The sequence below is a fragment of the Ruditapes philippinarum genome, unplaced genomic scaffold, assembly GCF_026571515.1.
Source record: "Ruditapes philippinarum isolate M1 unplaced genomic scaffold, ASM2657151v2 ctg8981_1_1_1_1, whole genome shotgun sequence".
NCBI classification, from domain to species: domain Eukaryota; kingdom Metazoa; phylum Mollusca; class Bivalvia; order Venerida; family Veneridae; genus Ruditapes; species Ruditapes philippinarum.
Window position 1 is genome coordinate 40742 of NW_026854477.1, and position 26335 is coordinate 67076.

Consider the following 26335-nt stretch of genomic DNA (forward strand, 5'->3'; position numbering starts at 1 on the left):
TGACTTGCACGAACATGATGTTAGTGAATTACCTCCTACCTGCCTAAAATTCAGGTAACAGTCTTCTACTATATTGATGAATACTGTATCATCATGTAACGCGTGTATAACAAACAAAAAAATCCTGAATTTGGTCTTTTTGAAATTTAAACCGAGCCTGCAACATTTTCAATTTTGCCGTGTTGGGCTTTCTTTAGGGATTCTGTATTTATCTATTTTATCCATTTTTTTCATTTAAGAGTGTGTTCTACTTTCAGTATTGAAAGAAACCATTTTTGTCTAATTTGACATTAGAAAAAAATGCATGTACTATAATATTATATTAGTGCCTTTTGTTATTATCTGTATATTTGTTTAATTATAATTATGTAAAAACATACTTTGATATTTTTATCATTTTATGTTACTGACTACAGTAGTGACACAAACAGAACACAGTACAGTCATGTCACATAACATTTACAACTCTTGTAAGTCTTGTTTGTATTCAATGGAATTACTTTCCTTACCAGGTAGGAGTCAGTGAAAGCATTTTTTTATATTAAATATCTTTCGCCTCTTTTTAAATATGGACTAGAAAAATTATGCAAAAAATGGTTTACAAAACATTCGGAAAAAAATCTACAATTGTACTTAATCTGAACATGACATGACCTGTGCGTAGGAGTTATTTGGTAAGGTATCTTTAATGAGCGCATTTTCTGCGCGGAGCTTCTCAGTTGCTGCATTGCAGCAACATTTCATAACCTCAGATCCCCTTTCAAAATTCCATTTTATTTAGTTCCGCCCATTGTTTTCTCGTTTAGGGCACACGCATTTTTTCACTTGGGGACCATATGCCGCTTTTCATGGAATGGCACTAACGTGTCACATTGAAGGTTCCATGATAACCGCCATATGACCACATCTGCGGATCTTTCAAAATTCTAAATTTTACCAGTTTATGTTAAATGATGAATTCTGCTTAAGCCGGTGCTAGGGGGCGTGAACGGTAACTTGCACTTTCCAGTACCGTCCATGAACAGGCTCAATCAAACCGAGCCTGCAACATTTTCAATTTTGCCGTGTTGGGCTTTCTTTAGGGATTCTGTATTTATCTATTTTGTATTAATATACAGTAAGAAGACATATTCAGGCATTGTTTGAAACAGGTTACCAGCACAACACATGTCTTTATTTACACGAAAGCAGTTGCTGGGTTCTAAGCGACCGCAGCATCTCAGTTTGAAGAATAAGTAGAGTTATCCTAGTATCCCGAGCCTCGGCGTAACCTATTTTGCTAAAATTTGCGTACCACCACAAATATTGACAGCTGGCTTTCAAACTTTGTACACTTGTTAACTACCATGCCTGTATAACGTAGTTTTGATCCAGAATTGATTAATATATAACACACAAAGCATAATATCATTTTAATTTTCTTTACAAACATCTCTATCTAGAAAAATTAAAACACGAGATTTGTTTGTTTTCTCACATGAAATACATTAAAGAAACTTATTATTGTTCCACAAACACGCTTTAATTTCAGATAATTACATTTTTCTGAAATGTTAGAATGCATTTTGACAGTTGCGATACAAAATAAAGAAGCTTAATATCGTAATTTAAAACAATTTAGCCAAATTTACTTTTTTATTTTTCTTATCAAATGAAAACGTATTTTTTTACGAAACAATAAGCTCTTATCGTTTCAATCATTTTAATTCAGTTACGCTTGTAAATTTACTATTCTACTTGATATTATTATTGCAATAAATTGTTCATAATACAATACAAATATTTTTCAGAGAAGTTATTAACAACATATCTTCATGAGACTTAGCAATTAACAATATAAGATATGAGATACAGTAAAACTTGTCATATGTGACTTTCCATGGGACCATATTAACCTTTTCCCTTATGTAAGTGTGTTTCGACGGCTTTTTGCCCCCCCCCCCCCTTTTTGAGGCACCAAACAGTGAAAAAATGCCCTATTTAGGCCCCAAACACTGTTTTCCGTTTGAGAAATGTTGTTAATTGAAGTGGATGTGCCCCCTTCTGTTTGGGGGGTTTGAAGGGGGGGGGGGCGGAGTCCCCCTCATCTCCAAGAAAATTTTGGACATGTGACAGGCTAAAAATGGCCTCAGGTCAATCTTAGGGTAAATAGTAACCGACGCTGAAAAGCCTTTTACTCTATCTCAATTCATTGAGAAGTTGCAGCACTTTGAAATCAGTTTTGATGGAAAAAAACAATGCAAAATAGTGATTTTTGGCAATTTTAAATAAAGATGTATTTATAGTTGAAATGGAGCTTTGAATGTATTGTACAAAATAGATTTGTGATCTTCGATTTTAATTCTATTTTAAATAATTTTAGGTTTTTGAAAAGAGAATAGCTATACAGAAACATACACCTGTTTTCTGAATGAATGCGACCACTTGGAAGAAATCCTCAACTTGGAGAACACAGGTCGATCATTGGTAAACGCTTCACCCTTCAATCTGTACGAAATCTTAGATGAATGGGCTCGTCAAAGATATTCAAGTGGTATGTTACTTTGAAGTTGTTCCATGTGTCTCAAATGTAATAAAACAATTCACAATCCTTTTTAGACACGCATCTAAAGTGCAGACAATTTAAAGAGACCACTTTTTGTTGATAGTGAAACATTTTAGGTCCCGATTTCATTATATCACAATTCTCAGTACATTATGAATACGTTATTATATTGGTTTAAACATATTTATTTAAGCTCGATTGCGAAACAAGTTCTTGCAACTTATATTAATCACTTTCGAGTCCGCTTCCTGGAACCAACCAGTACTGGTGTCATATGGAGAAACATGGTCGTGACCCGAGTAGGGCTCGAACCCATGATCTCTGGGTTGAGAGGCAGACACCTTAACCACTAGGCCACCACTCCCCTTGTTATTATATTAATATTTAATCAATATTTAATAAATAAAAGCTTCAAAGGACTTGCAAATCTTAATCTTTAACCGCTATATACACAACAGTTTATATTAATGGACTCCTAGACCTGATAAGATCTAGTTCATGTGTACTTTCTAAAGTGATAGCCGACCATCGTAAAAAACTGTTAGCCGACCATCGTAATTAAATATATTGCTTATTTTATTGTTTTTGCCTTTGAATTAATTGATTTAGTAAAGTTACTGATTTTATGAATAAATACACAGTACAAGTGAAAGATGATCAGATCCATTATAATTTTTAATAATGTGAATAAAATCAAAATAGAATCAAAGTCAAACTGTGAAACAAAACATAGAATTAGAATCTGTTAGTAATTTTGATAACATGTATGATTTTAATATATAATTTTTACAGTGCTTAAATCATGGAAGAATTGAAAAAATGGAGTGAGGAGCGGGAAAGAAAAAAAAATTGAAAATGAAAAAAAACAAAACAAACCTGTTTTTCGAGTAAGCAGATATGTACACCACCATGCAGATAAAGATCTGTATAAAATATCAGGCTCAAAGGTAAGTTGTCAGGTTAACTTCATGAAACAATATACTCAAGGCTCTACAAATTCTATAGTCTGACTTCCGGGACAACTCTAAAACCACTTGGGACAACTGACAATAAGCAGAAAGTTAGTCCCGGACAAGTCAAATTTTGACAGATGCTAATCTTGGACAACAGTAAAATTATGTTTATTTATACGACCCTTCACAGCATGGTGCACCGGTAATCTTCACCTGAGGCAATCAATCTCAGCAGTTGCTAGCGGATTAATATTACATTGCCACAGGCAATAAAAATAGATAAGACACTAAATGTTTGATAAAAATCTTAAAGACAAAGTCCAACAGTATTAAGGACATGTCCAAAACACTATTAAGTCACAGACATGGTCTTTGAAGTTGATATATTGACACAAGCAGACAGTAATTTGTGCCGTGAATTGAAAATTTGGATTTTTTATTTTTAGGCTTTTTGATGAATTCATATGACGTGGAGTGCTGGCACGCACGACTCAACTGACGCACCAAGAGAGGAAAAACAACTAGCCTTCTATCTGTAAGTGGAACTGTTGTTCAGGTAAGCCAGAGATCCCTATGTAAACTTTTGAGAGAGGGGAAATTGTGCCGTTATCAACGACGTGAGGCTCGTTAGACGCAGTGGAAATTGTTGAAGCTTTAGACAGAGTATTCAGCCAATGACAGATATGCCAGTAGTTTATTGAAGGCATGAATGACGATTGTAAGTATCTACTGTACGTCATCGTTTGGGGATTGTTCATGGTCATTTGTTGTTGTATTGTCTTTGTATTGTAAATGTTTCGTAAATGTGATTTTTTATATCTTATGTGTCATTAAAATATTTTGTCCATATGTTTTGTCAAGGTCAATTAAGGTAAATGTATGCATTCATACATGTATGTATTTATGTGTAAGATAATGTATGAATTGTTTTATTAGAATAATGTGCCAATAACCTTCTTCGTCATTTCTTTTTGAATATACTCCATGTTTTCATGCAGAGGCTATTTAGTGGTCGTATGTTGATGTACTGTGTTTTTATCGTAAATGTATGTAACTATATTAATGTTGTAAATAATATATTTCGTCGAAATTTGTATATACTTAATAATAAATTGTTTGAAAACGTTGCTTGTTTGTTCTCTTTTAATTTCCTGCATTTATACTGCAAACAACAAAATCGGGATAGATGTAAAATCGTTCCATGGTGTGTAATATATACTTAAGTTACTCTGTATGTCCAGAAATGTGGTCGGCAATGTCCCTAAATATGGTCCAAAGTGTCCAAAAATCTGGTCTGAAATGTCCATGGTCCGAAATGTCCTATAACCGATTTGGCTAATCTCGGGTGTTACAATATTATAGCAAAAACAGAGGTCAAAACAACACCACCTGCTGGAGTAAGAAGATGCATGGACTCCAATAATTTGAACCCATTAAGTCCTCACTTATGATCACGCAAGATGAGTCACCATGTTCACACTAAAGAAATCATATAAACCCATTGTGTATAGACTAAAACATTAAATTTTGTATTTTCAAAGATTACTTTGTGCTTTTTACACAAAAATAGTAAAAGTTTCCTGCTAAGGACAGAACTCGGAAGACCCAGTGCATTTTGTTATTATTGTTTCACATTTTTCCATCATATAGGTGGCAAAGAAAATATCTAATCCGGCGGTGTATGTTTCTGATTTGAATGGCAAATTTGTTGGTTCCAATTTTATAAATGTAGAACGATATTTGAAATGTTGTGCACGATAGATAAACTGAATTATTATAATGCTTAAATTCCAATACGTAAAAGTAAGTTTTATTTTACTCAGTAAAATATTTTAGTGTGTAATCAAAATACGGGGAGTAAAACACCCGAGTCAAGTCTGATTTTATTTCAAGTTACATTTGTAAAAACATATATGTTTAATACAGATTCTATTGTCATATCGACGACAAGTCGGGGCGTCCGTGGCCGACTGGTTAAGGTCGTTGACTTCAAACCACTTGCCCCTCACCGCTGTGGGTTCGAATCCAAACAGGGACTTTGGATTCTTTCATGTGAGGAAGCTATCCAGCTAGCTTACGGAACGTCGGTGGTTCTACTTAGTCGCCCGTTCGTGCCTGAAATAATGCACGGAAGGGCACATGAGATCGTCCTCCACCAGTAAAGCTGGAATGTCGCGATATGACCTATACTGTGTCGATGTGACGTAAAACCCAAAACAAACGACGTCAAATCCAACATCATTTAGCAGCTTAACGACAAAGGACAACCAAAATCAAAACTTTATTTTGTTACACAAACAAAACAACAAATAAACACTAAATAAACTATATAAGAAAAAACTACTATATATTACACACGTTTAACACAATATTTCTTCTTCAGTGTCTTTACATTTGTTCTGAAAAAACCTGTTTTTTTTTAGTTTAGGTTCAGACGTAAAACAATGGTTGTCGTGGACTTCAAGGCACTTGCCCCTTACCGCTCTGATCTACTTAAGAAAGCAATGAATTATTTTTACCTATTGATATTCAAATAAATTGATTTCATAGAACTGTAAAACCAATATTTAATACGGCTGCGTGATATGGGTATACGGTAATATTGATATAATTAAACTTGTCCAACTTAAGTTTTTCAAACATACTTTAAATGTAAAACCCGGTACACCAAATAATATTGTATCTGGTGAAACAGGTGTTTTACCTATAGCGATTGATATTAAAACCAGAACAAATTCCTTCTAGGCAAAATTGGTGATACCATATGAAAATAAACTGTCGTCTGTTGTGTATTTTTTATTGTAAAGCCATTTTAAACATTGTGTAAATAATTCGAGAACACTTCTTCGAATAAAAAATGTTAGGCAAATTTTAATTATTTTAATTTAAGCTTGCAACATTTTCAATTTAAGCCTGCAACATTTTCAATCTTGTCGTGTTGGGCTTTCTTTGGGGATTTTGTATTTCTCTATGTTGTATACGAGACGAGGATTTTAATGAACTACAATTCCATTAAATGGAAAATTGTGAACATGTTCTTTTTTCAAATTCTTTTCATCAAAAGTTAGAATACACCAAACATGAATTAATGATATACTTTATATACAATGATAAAGTCATTAATATCATGTTTTCTGACTGACACTATTTTCGAAATAAGAATTAAATTTTACGGCACACTAACACAGTCTGTCATATGTCGCCGAAAATGCTCTGTTGATTTATGCAAACGTCAATTGATATATTCTTTAAAGCAACACCAGAGCACGTAACCTTCTCTACTTAATGTAGCTAGGATATATATAAAATCTTTAAAACACATTTAGTCGCCTGGTCGCCTCTTACAATATCGCTGAAGTTGTGAATGCCTCAACAAGTAAAGGCGCCCTCTCAGCCACAATTGGATTGTCATTTTAAATGTAGCTATTAAGAATACTTAGTTTTATATCCTCCTGGGACTTCCAAACTGTTAGAAAAACAAGAGGGCCATGATGGTCCTGAGTCGCTCACCAGAAACAACTTCAGTGTTGGAATGTCAATACATAGTATTTCCTAATATTTAATTTAAGCATAGAATATGTTTAAGCAACATGAAAATTTTATACATGTTTATACGGACGGTTCAAAGGAAGGTTGCAAAGTAGGTGCAGCTGTGTATGAAAATGATTTTACATCTATTATGAGGTTACCAGATAATGCATCAATTTTTACTGCTGAAGCAAAAGCTATAGATTTAGCATTGTCATACATAGAACAGCATACCCATGATAAATTTGTGATATTTTCTGACTCGCTTTCTGTTTTAATATCCATTAAAAATAAAAAATCTGACAATATCATGATAAAGAAACTTCTTTTGCGATTTCATGATATACTTAAAATAAAATCTGTTAAATTATATTGGATTCCAAGTCATGTAGGTATACGAGGAAATCAAAAAGTAGATGCTTTAGCTAAACAAGCTTTAAATTTTCAAAAAACTGACTTATTGTTACCTGCTTGTGATTTTAGAACGGCTATAAATAAACTCGTTTCATCTAAATGGAAAGCAAATTGGGACAATGCCGTCTTTAATAAACTTCATGATATAAACCCATCTCTTGATGTGTCACCATCTCTGTCTTTGTCAAACCGCCATGATCAAACAGTTCTTATTCGATGCCGAATTGGACACACTAAAGTTACCCATACTTATCTCCTCACGAATGACAATGCCCCTTTCTGTGTAGGCTGTAATGTAAAATGTAAGCATTTTGTTCTGGAATGTCATGATTTTTCACAGGCCCGTAACAGATTTTATAATGTAAACTCACTCAAAGAACTCTTTAATACAATTCCATCAAAAAACATCATCGATTATTTGAAAGAGATAAACTTGTATTCAAAGATCTGATTGGCTCTTTTTTATTTTTTTACAACGTTTTACATAATCGTTTAAGCCTATTTTAGCATTCGGCACAATATGGCCATTTATGTGTTGACGTGCCGTAAATCCAAACAAACAAAACACAAAGTTTGGTGATAATCCATCCATTAGTTCTGTAGAAGAAGATGTTTAAAGGTTTTTCTATATTTAGCCCTAGTGACCCCTTAAAGGGACCCATCAAAATAATATTACCAAATATGATAAGAGACTACCTAAGAATGCTACAGACTAAGTTTTGTGATCATTTATCAATTAGTTCTGTAGAAATAGACATTTGAAGGTATTTCTTTTTTTAGCCTAAAAGGGGCAAATAAAATTCTTATGAGCAAACTTGAAAAATTTCAAAATTCCATTTTATTTAGTTCCGCCCATTGTTTTCTCGTTTAGGGCACACGCTTTCTACCATACGCCGCTTTTCATGGAACGGCACGGAAGTGTCACATTGAAGGTTCCATGGTAACCGCCGTATGAACACATCTGCAGATGTTTCTTAATTCAAAATTTAAGATTCTTGCAAATTAGACTCAATATTCTTGTTTTTGCTACAGCTGTCTTTGATTGATAATTGTGTATTGATATATATCAAGAGCTAAATATCAATGATGTATCAAATTAAATAGCTTGTGCAGTGGAAAACTGTTTGAATATGTTCAATAAACTGTCTTCTTGGTGTTATGCAAGCATGCTTTATATTTACAAATGCAGGATACCAAAAGGAAGTATTTTTACTTAATTTCATATCTTAAAGACCTTTGAAAATTAAATCCATTTTTCATGCAAAGAACAGTGGCTTTTTCCTCTTTACACAAAATACTGAGAGATATTCTCACTGAACATGAAGAAATGGGTTTTAAATTGTATTGATTTCTTAACTGTGAATTGATCTTGTATAGATTGTTGAATATCATTGATACAAACTTTGACTGTCTCTTTTGTGAAAGAGTTAATTATAATATCATTTAAAAAACATATACAAGATAACCAAATAACATAATCCCTAATGACACCATCTGTTATATTTTCAGACTATTACAACACCTAAGAATCAGCGCTACCTACTGCGTAACAGGACTGTAGTAGGCAGTTGTGACACATCAGATATGGATATATCCATACCGTACGAGGAACCACAGCCCACATCCACAGTTAAAGATGAGGGAATTCTAGGGGAGGAGTTTGGAGAGGAGGTTGCTCAACAAGCGCAGGAGGCCCTGCTGGAGCAAATTAAAAAACTACAGGTGAAAACTGGATACTGATAATGTTAAAATTTCATAGTGGTTAAGGTCCTGAACTTCGAAACCACTCGCCTCTCACCCCTGAAGGTTTAAGCAGCAAAAAACAACATGATTTAAACCTGTTTTATGAAAGGTTGACAGCATGTTTTCTTAGCTTAGCAAACGTTGATTCCTCAGTGTATTTGATGCAAAGTTTGGCATGTACTTTGTAAATCTTGTTCTTTATGATTATGTTGTTTAAATGTTAACAGAATAAATGAAATCAATTCAAAATCAGAAATACTGGAAAAAGCAAATTGGAAACATATTTTAAGCTTAAACCTAAGAACAAACAAATAAATAGCTAAATTCGCTGTGGGTTCGAATCCAAACAGGGACTTTGGATTCTTTCATGTGAGGAAGCTATCCAGCTAGCTTACGGAACGTCGGTGGTTCTACTCAGGCGCCGTTCGTGTGCCTGAAATAATGCACGGAAGGGCACATTAGATCGTCCTCCACCAGTAAAGCTAGAATGTCGCGATATGACCTATACTGTGTCGATGTGACGTAAAACCCAAAACAAACGACGACAAGTCCAACATCATTTAGCAGCTTAACGACAAAGGACAACCAAAATCAAAACTTTATTTTGAAACACAAACAAAACAACAAATAAACACTAAATAAACTATATAAGAACAGACTACTATTATAATATATTACACACGTTTAACACAATATTTCTTCTTCAGTGTCTTTACATTCGTTCTGAAAAAAACCTGTTTTTTTAGTTTAGGTTCAGACGTAAAACAATGGTTGTCGTGGACTTCAAGGCACTTGCCCCTTACCGCCCTGATCTACTTAAGAAAGCAATGAATTATTTTTACCTATTGATATTCAAATAAATTGATTTCATAGAACTGTAAAACCAATATTTAATACGGCTGCGTGATATGGGTATACGGTAATATTGATATAATTAAACTTGTCCAACTTAAGTTTTTCAAACATATTTTAAATGTAAAACCCGGTACACCAAATAATATTGTATCTGGTGAAACAGGTGTTTTACCTATAGCGATTGATATTAAAACCAGAACAAATTCCTTCTAGGCAAAATTGGTGATACCATATGAAAATAAACTGTCGTCTGATGTGTATTTTTTATTGTTAAGCCATTTTAAACATTGTGTAAATAATTCGAGAACACTTCTTCGAATAAAAAATGTTAGGCAAATTTTAATTATTTTAATTTAAGCCTGCAACATTTTCAATTTAAGCCTGCAACATTTTCAATCTTGTCGTGTTGGGCTTTCTTTGGGGATTTTGTATTTCTCTATGTTGTATACGAGACGAGGATTTTAATGAACTACAATTCCATTAAATGGAAAATTGTGAACATGTTCTTTTTTCAAATTCTTTTCATCAAAAGTTAGAATACAGTAAACATGAATTAATGATATACTTTATATACAATAATAAAATCATTAATATCATGTTTTGTGACTGACACTATTTTCGAAATAAGAATTAAATTTTACGCCACACTAACACAGTCTGTCATATGTCGCCGAAAATGCTCTGTTGATTTATGCAAACGTCAATTGATATATTCTTAAAAGCAACACCAGAGCACGTAACCTTCTCTACTTAATGTAGCTAGGATATATATAAAATCATTAAAACACATTTAGTCGCCTGGTCGCCTCTTACAATATCGCTGAAGTTGTGAATGCCTCAACAAGTAAAGGCGCCCTCTCAGCCACAATTGGATTGTCATTTTAAATGTAGCTATTAAGAATACTTAGTTTTATATCCTCCTGGGACTTCCAAACTGTTAGAAAAACAAGAGGGCCATGATGGTCCTGAGTCGCTCACCAGAAACAACTTCAGTGTTGGAATGTCAATACATAGTATTTCCTAATATTTAATTTAAGCATAGAATATGTTTAAGCAACATGAAAATTTTATACATGTTTATACGGACGGTTCAAAGGAAGGTTGCAAAGTAGGTGCGGCTGTGTATGAAAATGATTTTACATCTATTATGAGGTTACCAGATAATGCATCAATTTTTACTGCTGAAGCAAAAGCTATAGATTTAGCATTGTCATACATAGAACAGCATACCCATGATAAATTTGTGATATTTTCTGACTCGCTTTCTGTTTTAATATCCATTAAAAATAAAAAATCTGACAATATCATGATAAAGAAACTTCTTTTGCGATTTCATGATATACTTAAAATAAAATCTGTTAAATTATATTGGATTCCAAGTCATGTAGGTATACGAGGAAATCAAAAAGTAGATGCTTTAGCTAAACAAGCTTTAAATTTTCAAAAAACTGACTTATTGTTACCTGCTTGTGATTTTAGAACGGCTATAAATAAACTCGTTTCATCTGAATGGAAAGCAAATTGGGACAATGCCGTCTTTAATAAACTTCATGATATAAACCCATCTCTTGATGTGTCACCATCTCTGTCTTTGTCAAACCGCCATGATCAAACAGTTCTTATTCGATGCCGAATTGGACACACTAAAGTTACCCATACTTATCTCCTCACGAATGACAATGCCCCTTTCTGTGTAGGCTGTAATGTAAAATGTAAGCATTTTCTTCTGGAATGTCATGATTTTTCACAGGCCCGTAACAGATTTTATAATGTAAACTCACTCAAAGAACTCTTTAATACAATTCCATCAAAAAACATCATCGATTATTTGAAAGAGATAAACTTGTATTCAAAGATCTGATTGGCTCTTTTTTATTTTTTTACAACGTTTTACATAATCGTTTAAGCCTATTTTAGCATTCGGCACGATATGGCCATTTATGTGTTGACGTGCCGTAAAATCCAAACAAACAAACAGACAAAGTTTGGTGATAATCCATCCATTAGTTCTGTAGAAGAAGATGTTTAAAGGTTTTTCTATATTTAGCCCTAGTGACCCCTTAAAGGGACCCATCAAAATAATATTACCAAATATGATAAGAGACTACCTAAGAATGCTACAGACTAAGTTTTGTGATCATTTATCAATTAGTTCTGTAGAAATAGACATTTGAAGGTATTTCTTTTTTTAGCCTAAAAGGGGCCAATACAATTCTTATGAGCAAACTTGAAAAATTTCAAAATTCCATTTTATTTAGTTCCGCCCATTGTTTTCTCGTTTAGGGCACACGCTTTCTACCATACGCCGCTTTTCATGGAACGGCACGGAAGTGTCACATTGAAGGTTCCATGGTAACCGCCGTATGAACACATCTGCAGATGTTTCTTAATTCAAAATTTAAGATTCTTGCAAATTAGACTCAATATTCTTGTTTTTGCTACAGCTGTCTTTGATTGATAATTGTGTATTGATATATATCAAGAGCTAAATATCAATGATGTATCAAATTAAATAGCTTGTGCAGTGGAAAACTGTTTGAATATGTTCAATAAACTGTCTTCTTGGTGTTATGCAAGCATGCTTTATATTTACAAATGCAGGATACCAAAAGGAAGTATGTTTACTTAATTTGATATCTTAAAGACCTTTGAAAATTAAATCCATTTTTCATGCAAAGAACAGTGGCTTTTTCCTCTTTACACAAAATACTGAGAGATATTCTCACTGAACATGAAGAAATGGGTTTTAAATTGTATTGATTTCTTAACTGTGAATTGATCTTGTATAGATTGTTGAATATCATTGATACAAACTTTGACTGTCTCTTTTGTGAAAGAGTTAATTATAATATCATTTAAAAAACATATACAAGATAACCAAATAACATAATCCCTAATGACACCATCTGTTATATTTTCAGACTATTACAACACCTAAGAATCAGCGCTACCTACTGCGTAACAGGACTGTAGTAGGCAGTTGTGACACATCAGATATGGATATATCCATACCGTACGAGGAACCACAGCCCACATCCACAGTTAAAGATGAGGGAATTCTAGGGGAGGAGTTTGGAGAGGAGGTCGCTCAACAAGCGCAGGAGGCCCTGCTGGAGCAAATTAAAAAACTACAGGTGAAAACTGGATACTGATAATGTTAAAATTTCATAGTGGTTAAGGTCCTGAACTTCGAAACCACTCGCCTCTCACCCCTGAAGGTTTGAGCAGCAAAAAACAACATGATTTAAACCTATTTTATTAAAGGTTGACAGCATGTTTTCTTAGCTTAGCAAACGTTGATTCCTCAGTGTATTTGATGCAAAGTTTGGCATGTATTTTGTAAATCTTCTTCTTTATGATTATGTTGTTTAAATGTTAACAGAATAAATGAAATCAATTCAAAATCAGAAATACTGGAAAAACCAAATTGGAAACATATTTTAAGCTTAAACCAAAGAACAAACAAATAAATAGCTAAATTCGCTGTGGGTTCGAATCCAAACAGGGACTTTGGATTCTTTCATGTGAGAAGCTATCCAGCTAGCTTACGGAACGTCGGTGGTTCTACTCAGGCGCCGTTCGTGCCTGAAATAATGCACGGAAGGGCACATTAGGTCTTCCCCCACCAGAAATGCTGGAATGTCGCGATATGACCTATACTGTGTCGATGTGACGTAAAACCCAAAACAAACGACGACAAGTCCAACATCATTTAGCAGCTTAACGACAAAGGACAACCAAAATCAAAACTTTATTTTGAAACACAAACAAAACAACAAATAAACACTAAATAAACTATATAAGAACAGACTACTATTATAATATATTACACACGTTTAACACAATATTTCTTCTTCAGTGTCTTTACATTCGTTCTGAAAAAACCTGTTTTTTTAGTTTAGGTTCAGACGTAAAACAATGGTTGTCGTGGACTTCAAGGCACTTGCCCCTTACCGCTCTGATCTACTTAAGAAAGCAATGAATTATTTTTACCTATTGATATTCAAATAAATTGATTTCATAGAACTGTAAAACCAATATTTAATACGGCTGCGTGATATGGGTATACGGTAATATTGATATAATTAAACTTGTCCAACTTAAGTTTTTCAAACATATTTTAAATGTAAAACCCGGTACACCAAATAATATTGTATCTGGTGAAACAGGTGTTTTACCTATAGCGATTGATATTAAAACCAGAACAAATTCCTTCTAGGCAAAATTGGTGATACCATATGAAAATAAACTGTCGTCTGATGTGTATTTTTTATTGTAAAGCCATTTTAAACATTGTGTAAATAATTCGAGAACACTTCTTCGAATAAAAAATGTTAGGCAAATTTTAATTATTTTAATTTAAGCCTGCAACATTTTCAATTTAAGCCTGCAACATTTTCAATCTTGTCGTGTTGGGCTTTCTTTGGGGATTTTGTATTTCTCTATGTTGTATACGAGACGAGGATTTTAATGAACTACAATTCCATTAAATGGAAAATTGTGAACATGTTCTTTTTTCAAATTCTTTTCATCAAAAGTTAGAATACACCAAACATGAATTAATGATATACTTTATATACAATGATAAAATCATTAATATCATGTTTTCTGACTGACACTATTTTCGAAATAAGAATTAAATTTTACGGCACACTAACACAGTCTGTCATATGTCGCCGAAAATGCTCTGTTGATTTATGCAAACGTCAATTGATATATTCTTAAAAGCAACACCAGAGCACGTAACCTTCTCTACTTAATGTAGCTAGGATATATATAAAATCATTAAAACACATTTAGTCGCCTGGTCGCCTCTTACAATATCGCTGAAGTTGTGAATGCCTCAACAAGTAAAGGCGCCCTCTCAGCCACAATTGGATTGTCATTTTAAATGTAGCTATTAAGAATACTTAGTTTTATATCCTCCTGGGACTTCCAAACTGTTAGAAAAACAAGAGGGCCATGATGGTCCTGAGTCGCTCACCAGAAACAACTTCAGTGTTGGAATGTCAATACATAGTATTTCCTAATATTTAATTTAAGCATAGAATATGTTTAAGCAACATGAAAATTTTATACATGTTTATACGGACGGTTCAAAGGAAGGTTGCAAAGTAGGTGCGGCTGTGTATGAAAATGATTTTACATCTATTATGAGGTTACCAGATAATGCATCAATTTTTACTGCTGAAGCAAAAGCTATAGATTTAGCATTGTCATACATAGAACAGCATACCCATGATAAATTTGTGATATTTTCTGACTCGCTTTCTGTTTTAATATCCATTAAAAATAAAAAATCTGACAATATCATGATAAAGAAACTTCTTTTGCGATTTCATGATATACTTAAAATAAAATCTGTTAAATTATATTGGATTCCAAGTCATGTAGGTATACGAGGAAATCAAAAAGTAGATGCTTTAGCTAAACAAGCTTTAAATTTTCAAAAAACTGACTTATTGTTACCTGCTTGTGATTTTAGAACGGCTATAAATAAACTCGTTTCATCTGAATGGAAAGCAAATTGGGACAATGCCGTCTTTAATAAACTTCATGATATAAACCCATCTCTTGATGTGTCACCATCTCTGTCTTTGTCAAACCGCCATGATCAAACAGTTCTTATTCGATGCCGAATTGGACACACTAAAGTTACCCATACTTATCTCCTCACGAATGACAATGCCCCTTTCTGTGTAGGCTGTAATGTAAAATGTAAGCATTTTGTTCTGGAATGTCATGATTTTTCACAGGCCCGTAACAGATTTTATAATGTAAACTCACTCAAAGAACTCTTTAATACAATTCCATCAAAAAACATCATCGATTATTTGAAAGAGATAAACTTGTATTCAAAGATCTGATTGGCTCTTTTTTATTTTTTTACAACGTTTTACATAATCGTTTAAGCCTATTTTAGCATTCGGCACGATATGGCCATTTATGTGTTGACGTGCCGTTAAATCCAAACAAACAAACAGACAAAGTTTGGTGATAATCCATCCATTAGTTCTGTAGAAGAAGATGTTTAAAGGTTTTTCTATATTTAGCCCTAGTGACCCCTTAAAGGGACCCATCAAAATAATATTACCGAATATGATAAGAGACTACCTAAGAATGCTACAGACTAAGTTTTGTGATCATTTATCAATTAGTTCTGTAGAAATAGACATTTGAAGGTATTTCTTTTTTTAGCCTAAAAGGGGCCAATACAATTCTTATGAGCAAACTTGAAAAATTTCAAAATTCCATTTTATTTAGTTCCGCCCATTGTTTTCTCGTTTAGGGCACACGCTTTCTACCATACGCCGCTTTTCATGGAACGGCACGGAAGTGTCACATTTAAGGTTCCATGGTAACCGCCGTATGAACACATCTGCAGATGTTTCTTAATTCAAAATTTAAGATTCTTGCAAATTAGACTCAATATTCTTGTTTTTGCTACAGCTGTCTTTGATTGATAATTGTGTATTGATATATATCAAGAGCTAAATATCAATGATGTATCAAATTAAATAGCTTGTGCAGTGGAAAACTGTTTGAATATGTTCAATAAACTGTCTTCTTGGTGTTATGCAAGCATGCTTTATATTTACAAATGCAGGATACCAAAAGGAAGTATGTTTACTTAATTTCATATCTTAAAGACCTTTGAAAATTAAATCCATTTTTCATGCAAAGAACAGTGGCTTTTTCCTCTTTACACAAAATACTGAGAGATATTCTCACTGAACATGAAGAAATGGGTTTTAAATTGTATTGATTTCTTAACTGTGAATTGATCTTGTATAGATTGTTGAATATCATTGATACAAACTTTGACTGTCTCTTTTGTGAAAGAGTTAATTATAATATCATTTAAAAAACATATACAAGATAACCAAATAACATAATCCCTAATGACACCATCTGTTATATTTTCAGACTATTACAACACCTAAGAATCAGCGCTACCTACTGCGTAACAGGACTGTAGTAGGCAGTTGTGACACATCAGATATGGATATATCCATACCGTACGAGGAACCACAGCCCACATCCACAGTTAAAGATGAGGGAATTCTAGGGGAGGAGTTTGGAGAGGAGGTCGCTCAACAAGCGCAGGAGGCCCTGCTGGAGCAAATTAAAAAACTACAGGTGAAAACTGGATACTGATAATGTTAAAATTTCATAGTGGTTAAGGTCCTGAACTTCGAAACCACTCGCCTCTCACCCCTGAAGGTTTGAGCAGCAAAAAACAACATGATTTAAACCTGTTTTATGAAAGGTTGACAGCATGTTTTCTTAGCTTAGCAAACGTTGATTCCTCAGTGTATTTGATGCAAAGTTTGGCATGTATTTTGTAAATCTTCTTCTTTATGATTATGTTGTTTAAATGTTAACAGAATAAATGAAATCAATTCAAAATCAGAAATACTGGAAAAACCAAATTGGAAACATATTTTAAGCTTAAACCAAAGAACAAACAAATAAATAGCTAAATTCGCTGTGGGTTCGAATCCAAACAGGGACTTTGGATTCTTTCATGTGAGGAAGCTATCCAGCTAGCTTACGGAACGTCGGTGGTTCTACTCAGGCGCCGTTCGTGCCTGAAATAATGCACGGAAGGGCACATTAGATCGTCCTCCACCAGTAAAGCTGGAATGTCGCGATATGACCTATACTGTGTCGATGTGACGTAAAACCCAAAACAAACGACGACAAGTCCAACATCATTTAGCAGCTTAACGACAAAGGACAACCAAAATCAAAACTTTATTTTGAAACACAAACAAAACAACAAATAAACACTAAATAAACTATATAAGAACAGACTACTATATATTACACACGTTTAACACAATATTTCTTCTTCAGTGTCTTTACATTCGTTCTGAAAAAACCTGTTTTTTTAGTTTAGGTTCAGACGTAAAACAATGGTTGTCGTGGACTTCAAGGCACTTGCCCCTTACCGCTCTGATCTACTTAAGAAAGCAATGAATTATTTTTACCTATTGATATTCAAATAAATTGATTTCATAGAACTGTAAAACCAATATTTAATACGGCTGCGTGATATGGGTATACGGTAATATTGATATAATTAAACTTGTCCAACTTAAGTTTTTCAAACATATTTTAAATGTAAAACCCGGTACACCAAATAATATTGTATCTGGTGAAACAGGTGTTTTACCTATAGCGATTGATATTAAAACCAGAACAAATTCCTTCTAGGCAAAATTGGTGATACCATATGAAAATAAACTGTTGTCTGATGTGTATTTTTTATTGTAAAGCCATTTTAAACATTGTGTAAATAATTCGAGAACCAATAACCCAAGATTCCTTTGACCCACAGTCTTCATATTTGGCATGGAGGTTAGTCATGATTAGTAGATGACCCCTATTGATTTTCAGGTCACCAGGTCAAAGGTCAAGGTCACAGGGACTTTGACTTTAAAAAGTTTGTCTGCCCAATAACTTTAGATTACTTTGACCCACAGTCTTCATATTTGGCATGGATGTTGACCATGATTAGTAGATGACCCCTTTTGATTTTGAGGTCACGGGATCAAAGGTCAAGGTCATAGGGACTTTGACTTCAAAAAGTTTGTCCACCCCTTAAGATTCCTTAGACCTACAGTCTTCATATTTGGCATGGATGTTGATCATGACTATAAGGTGACCCCTATTGATTTTGAGGTCACTGGGTCAAAGGTCAAGGTCACAGGGACCTTGACAAGGAAAAAAGCTTTTCTTCTCAATTGCTAAAGAATGTCCTGTCCGCAATGTATTGATTTTGACATTTTCACATTTGAAGCATGTAGAATACATAACTTAGCAATGCACTGGCTTAGTAACCTTAGATTTGGCAGGGAGGTTGTCCTTGAGCTCTAAATGGCCACTGTTGATTCTGAAAAAGTGGTATGCGGGGGTATTCACGCCATGATAGTGGCAGTTCTAGTCTTATTTTAGACAGACAAGAAACTCACACTGTTGTCGCTTTGTTAATTATTACGGGAACAATGAATACCATGTTTTTTAATGATATGATTGTATAGTTATTTCCCTTATCTACTCGAATATGTTTAACTAGTATCTTATATCCAAAGTAAGGGTGAAAATACCCATATAGATGAAAGGGCTTAATCAGATATTTTTGCACTTTGGCCAGACACGGGGTTCGAACTTTTGGACACACGACATTTTATTGATATGCCCCCCAACTACATAAACATTCATAATATAAAGTAAACTGTCACCATTTTAGGAGTAAAGGTAAAATCATTGTTTGAACAGGATTTATCGATACACTGTGTCGGGTAGTCGGTGAGAAGACTAACATGGCGCAGAAAATAAAGCTAAAATAGCCGGTTTCTAGCTAACATGGCGCAGAAAATAAAGATAAAATAGCCGGTTTCTAGCTTAATGGCGAAACAGGGACAGATATTTAATATCTTTCCTTTAATGGGCATAACACACGCCCAAATGTTTAGTATATTATTAAGTAGATATATCACATTGCTATAAAAATATGTTGAATTTAGTACACAATGTATATGCTATCACCATTATGCGTGCGTCTAGAAAGTTATTCAGGTTAAAATGGCCTATTTCTCATTTTGTACGATCTGTTATTGGGAACAAGGCACATCCGCTTTAAAATGTGCGGTAAGAGAATTTCACAAAAATTTTAGATTATTCTATTTCATTCCCTTTTTAAATTGTTCCAAAAGTAACACTTTTCCGCATTCACTATTTGAAAAAAAAATGTGTACATCGGATGCTTTACTCCTATATAAATTATTACTGTTTCTTATGTATGGGTGTTATAGAAATTAAATGGCGGGGAAATCACTATAAATATGCATGTATGAATGTTACTCAAAACAACAATAATGAGCTTGATTTTTTAATAATTTTAACATCAATCATTAGTAACTCCTTCAATATATATTTTGAAGTTGGAATTTTTTTGTGAAAATCCCTTACTGCACCTTAATTGATATGATTAGATAGGTATGTCCCCATGTATTATCAAGTATGATATCACTATCATAAAATGGGGCTAAATTGGCCATTTTTGATCTTGCCCAGACACGGGGCACGAACTCATTTCCCTCTGGTAACTGACACAAGGCATACCCCGCTGTTTATGATAGGATTGTTTATGTAACTCCCTTACCTACACGAATATGTATCATATGCAAATGTAAAATGCTATCACTATTTCAGGGATGGCAATAAAGATAAAATGCCAATAAATAAGGCTAAAATGGTTCATTTTCGAAGCTAAGGTAAAATGTTCTCTAACTTTTGTTCCTCTGTTACCGGATACAAACTATACTCATGCACAGTTAAAATTTGATTTTTGTCGGATATTTGTAATTTAACAATGAGGTTTTTCTTATGTTGTTACAAAAGATTATACCAAATTGTATAGAATCTAACTCCCTATACGACCAGTGTACAATTAAATGTTTTCTGGCTCGTTTAAGTATACTTTTTTATACATTTTCCCTTACCCCTACCCTATATCTTTAAAAGCCTTTTTGTTCAGTTATATCAATGCGTTTGCCACCAAAACGAAGCATTTTTCAATACCAAAAAGAATGATGTATACATAGCAATATATATGATACGATAAAAATCTATAAGCAGATTACGGCGGATTCAATGGCGGTGTCGCGTAATTTACGATTTTCGTCCGCCGTGTTATATGTTAATAATTAATAACTGACGCAGTTTTGATAATAGATAAACGAATTTTTACTGGTAATATGTCTAAGCTAATTTCTATCGTCAGGAAAAAAATAGTATATTATTAACAAGATTCATGGTTTTATGTCAAACGCTTTGGGACCTATGACAAACATGTCAGATTCTAAAATTTTGCTTTCCTTTCATCGTCGGGTATATTTTATGCGAAAATACTTTTTGTTGAAGAATTGTTAGTTTCATTCCGAAACAAGGGAAAACAAATAATAAAATTCGTTTCTAAGCCTTGAAACATGCGACAAGAGTGGATGTCCAATCTAAAGACAAGCTGGTTCGCCGTTACATGACTGGAATACTGTTGAGAAACGTTTACGGCGCTTATCCAACTCTAAACAAACACAAGAAACATGGAAAATCACACCTGATACATTTGCCAACCATAAAACAATTTCCCTCAAAATCCCTCAGGTAATTGGCTAGTGTAACAAGCCAATCGAAGAACTGGAATAAAAAAACTTTGAAACATAGAAATGAGGGTTAGTATGGCAGTCTGCCAATCACGTAGGCTATTAGTGGTCTTCAAGTCGTAATAAAATGAATCTAGTCATTAATCCAGCCATTAAATGAACAGATGTGATGATAGGTTAAATCACTGTTACCTGCTCGATCATAATATGTTTGGTATCCATAGGGACAAAGATCTAGAAATCTGAAATGAAACTTGCTTAAAAATGTTGTTATTATATCATCCTACAAACAATTTAAAGGATTTTTTGGCTATTCTATAAAAGAGGAAAGATATATAAGATGAGGAAGATTCAGGTTAGCGTAATACCCGATTACAATTCAATTTAATGTATGGTCTAAATCAGTTTCTATCTCATGCCACTAAGAATAGAAAATACAGTATCTGATATCACAATCAACTTCAAATTTGCATTTACCAAATAAAAGATGTTGACAATTAAATAATACATATACAATTATTGAACTTCAGCTCAGCGTTTGAGTTATGTTTAGGTCCCGACTTACATTCACCTGAGAACTCCATGAGTATGAAACAATTTAAATAAGTAGTGCGCAAGAGATGCCATGTCGTGGCCACTAGTAACTAAGTCGTGTCCATGAGATAATTTAGAGGTGCGCATGAGATACAATGCCGTGGCCACGAGTTACTTAGTCGTGCACAGGAGATAATTAAGAGGTGCACATGAGATATTATATCGTGGCCACGAGTTACTTAGTCGTGCACAGGAGATAATTAAGAGGTGCGCACGAGATACAATGTCGTGGCCACGAGTTACTTAGTCGTGCCCATGAGATAATTAAGAGGTGCGCACGAGATACAATGTCGTGGCCACGAGTTACTTAGTCGTGCACAGAAGATAATTAAGAGGTGCACATTAGATACTATATCGTGGCCTCGAGTTACTTAGTCGAACTGTACTGACATCAGACTGTCAAGTCCTAGCACTATCCTCTAAGTGCGGAGCGCAAATCCAGGAGGCTAATAAATCGCAATTGTACGATTTTGTTTCTTAACTTACAGGTATTATAACTTCGTGAACAAATATAACGTGTTGCCGTTTTTATTTCATGGCAGTGATTGATTATTTGCTGCACTTGTACCTTTCATGCTTTTTGTTTCTTGCCGAGGTTTTGCGTCTGTTATGGGGAAAAAACGCATCCAAGTGTGACAATTTTAAAATCTGAATGTCAACAAATATTTATAAACTGTTTATCTGTATACCATATATCTTTAAATATTTCTTAAGCTTATAATAAACATCCGTCATTAATTGTTTACAAAAAGATCTTTGGCAGCGGAAAATAACTATGACATGTATGAGATGTAATAAAATACGAGTGTTATATAATTTGTTGCCATTACTTAATGAAATGGAAGTGATTCCACGTATGTTAATAACAAATGCAATCAAAACAAAACATACGTTATGATTGGTGAAATGGAACCAGGACACTGTGACAATTACTATGTCCATACATTTTAATTGACATTGGATATTTCTTGACTAGTATAATATATGACATGAATTTGGTTTTCTTTTTCCATCTAAACAAAACAAGAGCTATCGACTTTTTGCAGCGTGTTATAACTTGATGAACAAATATTTTATAACGTGTTGCCGTTATCACGTTATCATTGAAACAGCCGTGGTTGATTCTTTGCTGCACTTTTACCTTTGTGTTTATTTGGTTTTTTCTCCTTTTATGAAAATCTAGCATACAAAAATCTCATTCATTATAACAAATGTAATCAAATTAAAATATCATTATATGTCCATCAAAAATATATGATATAAAATCGAAGGGGTGCGTTTGAAATATTTGTGGTATAATAAATGAGGACAAATCTATATGCTAGAAAATAATTTGATCACGTTATTGTTAGCGAAAATGTAAACGAAGAACGGTGTTTTGGACACTAACAATTTTTATTTTCAAACATTTTAATAAACATAAGATATTTGCAGACTAGTATTGCATAGCACGTAATATCTGATTAACAATTTAATTTAACATTCGTCATCAATTGTTTACAAAAAGATATCCGGCAGCGGAAAATAACGCTGAGAAGATACAAATGAGAGTGGAAGATAACTTGTTGCCGTTTCTTAATGAAATGTAAAATATTCCTTGTGTATATAAATTTCACTCATTACAACAAATGCAATGAAATAAAATATAATCAATTATTCATCGAAAAATAAATAATGTAAAATCGAACATATAAAATCGAAGGGCTGCCTTTTACATATGTTTTTCATTATACTATAAAAGATGAAGAAAAATCTATAGTCGCATGTAAATAACTTTGTCACGTTAATTTGGCGAAAAATGAAAATGATGAAAGGTATTTATGACACTGCAATTTATATTTGAGAATATTTTAATAAACATTAGATTTTGTAGACTAGTAAAGTATATCACGTAAACATTCGTTTCTGCTTTATACAAATAGATCTTGAACAGTAAAAATAACGTTGAGAAGATACAAATTCGAGTGTAAGATAACTTGTTGCCGTTACTTAATGAAATGCAAAACCAATAACAACATTTATAAACCGTTTATTTATTTGTTTACGATATAAAATAAAAATATCTTATTAACACTTCAAATAAACATCTGTCTTCTAACTTTGACATCGGAAAATAACGCTATGCAGTTACAAATTAGAGTGTAAAATAATTTTTTTCCGTTACTTCATGCAATGGAAATGATTCCTCGTGTGCATCAATTATACACATTATTTAACAAATACAATCAAATAAAAATTATCAATTCTCCATCAAAAATGAATAACTCATATAATACCTAAGAGATGCATTTATATATGTTTGTGAAATAATATATGAACACAAATCTAGTTGTAAGAAAATAACTTGGTCACGTTATTTTGGAGATAAATGAAAACGATGAACGGTATTTTGGACAAAATCCTATGTTCAAATTGTTTAATAAACATTGGATTTTTGAAGACTAGTAAAACATAATATAATAACGTAAACAAGTATCTTATTATAACTTAAAATGAACATTCGTCTTTTTTCAATTAGAATTTTGACGACGGAAAATAACGCCGAGAAGTTATAAATTCGAGACAGTGTAATATAACTTGTTTTCGTTACTTAATGCAATGAGAATGGTTCCTCGTGTTTATAAAACATACTTATTATAACAAGTACAATCAAATAAAGATATCATTAAGCCCCAATCGAACATGAATGATACCAAACCGTAGGGATGCCTTTATATATGTTTGTGAGATAATAAACGAAGACAAATAAGTTGTAAGAAAATAACTCGGTCACGTTATTTTTGGCGAAAAATGACAACGATGGCCCGTATTTTGGACACTGAGAGAATCCTTTGTTTAAATATTTTAAAGAAAATTGGATTATTGAAGACTAGTCAAACATATTACGTCAATATCTTATTAGTACTTAAAAATGAACATGTGTCTTTTTTATTTTGCATTACATCTTTAACAGCAAAAAATAACGCTAAGAAGTTACAAATTCGAGTATAAGATAACTTGTTGCCGTTACCTAATAAAATGCAAAACATTAACAATTTATTGTTTATTTGTATACGATATAACATTTAAATATCTGATTTACACTTCACATAACTATTTTGTCTTTCTACAATTAGATATTTGTCTACGGAGAATAACGCCGAGAAGTTACAAATTCGAGTGTAATATAACTTGTTTTCGTTACTAAGTGCAATTGAAATGATTCCTCGTGTGTATAAATTACACTTATTATAAGAAATGCGATCAAATAAAACTATTATCAAGCCACAATCAAATATGAATGATATCAAACTGAAGGGAAGACTCGATATATTTTTGAGATAATATATGAAGACAAATGTAGTTGCAAGAAAACAACTTGATCACGTTTTTTAGGCGAAAAATTGAAACGATGAACGGTATTTTGGACACTGACAAAAATCTGTGTTTAAATATTTTAATAAACATTGGATTTTGAAGACTAGAAAAACATATCACGTTTATATCTTATTAAAACTTTAAATAACACTTGTCTTCCTTTTTTTGCAATTAGATGTTTGGTAGAAGAAAATAACGCTGAAAAGTTACAAATTTGAGTTTAAGATACATTGCTGCCGTTACTTAATACAATGGGAATGACTCGTCCTATGTATAAGAAACACTCATTTTAACAAAATGCAATCAAATAAAATATTATCAATTCTCCATCAAAAATGAATGATACAAAATGGAAGGGATGCCTTTGAATATTTTTGTGAGAAAATAAATGAAGACAATTCTAGTTGTAGGAAAATAACTTGTTCACGTTATTTTTGGTGAAAAAGAAATGAAACGATGAACGACACTGTGACAATTTCTATCATAAAAATTATCATGAAAATGCTTAACTTTTTTCTCTAAAACTCGATAAATTGTCTTTTGCAGCGTATAATAACATGTTGCCGTTGTCATTGAACGACCGTGGTCGATTATTTGCTGGCTTTGCGTTTCTTGCCGGTGTGCTGCGTCTTTTATGTTAACCACGCAGCACAAGTGTGATACTTTTAAAATACAAATTATTAATAATCATTTATAAAATGTTTTTGATAAAAAAAGTATTTAATTTGATTAGCACTTTAGATGTTAATAGCATATGTCATCTTATTTTTTACAAAATAGATCTTTGCCAGAGGAAAATAACGCTGAGAAGTAACAAATTCGAGTGTTAGATAGATAACTTGTTTCCGTTACTTAATGAAATAGAAATGATTTTTCCTAATTATAACAAATTTGGTCACGTCATGTTTCATGAAAAATAGAATCTTTGAAAAGAAAAACAATGCACAATATTTTGGACACTGTGATAATTTTCTAATTTCAAATATTTTAATATTTTTTAGATATTTGTCGACTGGTATAACATATAAGGTTAGAATAACCATATACACTTCTTTCCATGAAGTACTTTTTCTGAACAACCACTTTTAACATGTTTAAAGATGCTGCACTCACTGATGGACTACTGACGGTAAAAAATATAGTTAAAATGATTTTCATTTTTAATTTCAGGGCCA

The 26335-nt window shown here is 33.0% G+C and overlaps 1 protein-coding gene and 1 long non-coding RNA gene across 2 annotated transcripts; both read left to right on the top strand.

Annotated features, from left to right (window-relative positions):
* Positions 1-255: 255 nt before the first annotated feature.
* Positions 256-7948, top strand: LOC132740227 (uncharacterized). Its single transcript, XR_009627125.1, has 3 exons — positions 256-2533; positions 3338-3492; positions 3945-7948. It is a non-coding gene; the product is annotated as an uncharacterized LOC132740227 (long non-coding RNA).
* A 2768-nt stretch (positions 7949-10716) lies between these two features.
* Positions 10717-22262, top strand: LOC132740228 (uncharacterized). The gene is made up of 2 exons (XM_060728088.1): positions 10717-13172; positions 16966-22262. Exons 1-2 carry the CDS (start codon positions 13035-13037, stop codon positions 17194-17196), a joined length of 369 nt encoding a protein of 122 aa, XP_060584071.1. The 5' UTR covers positions 10717-13034; the 3' UTR covers positions 17197-22262.
* The last annotated feature ends 4073 nt before the right edge of the window (positions 22263-26335 follow it).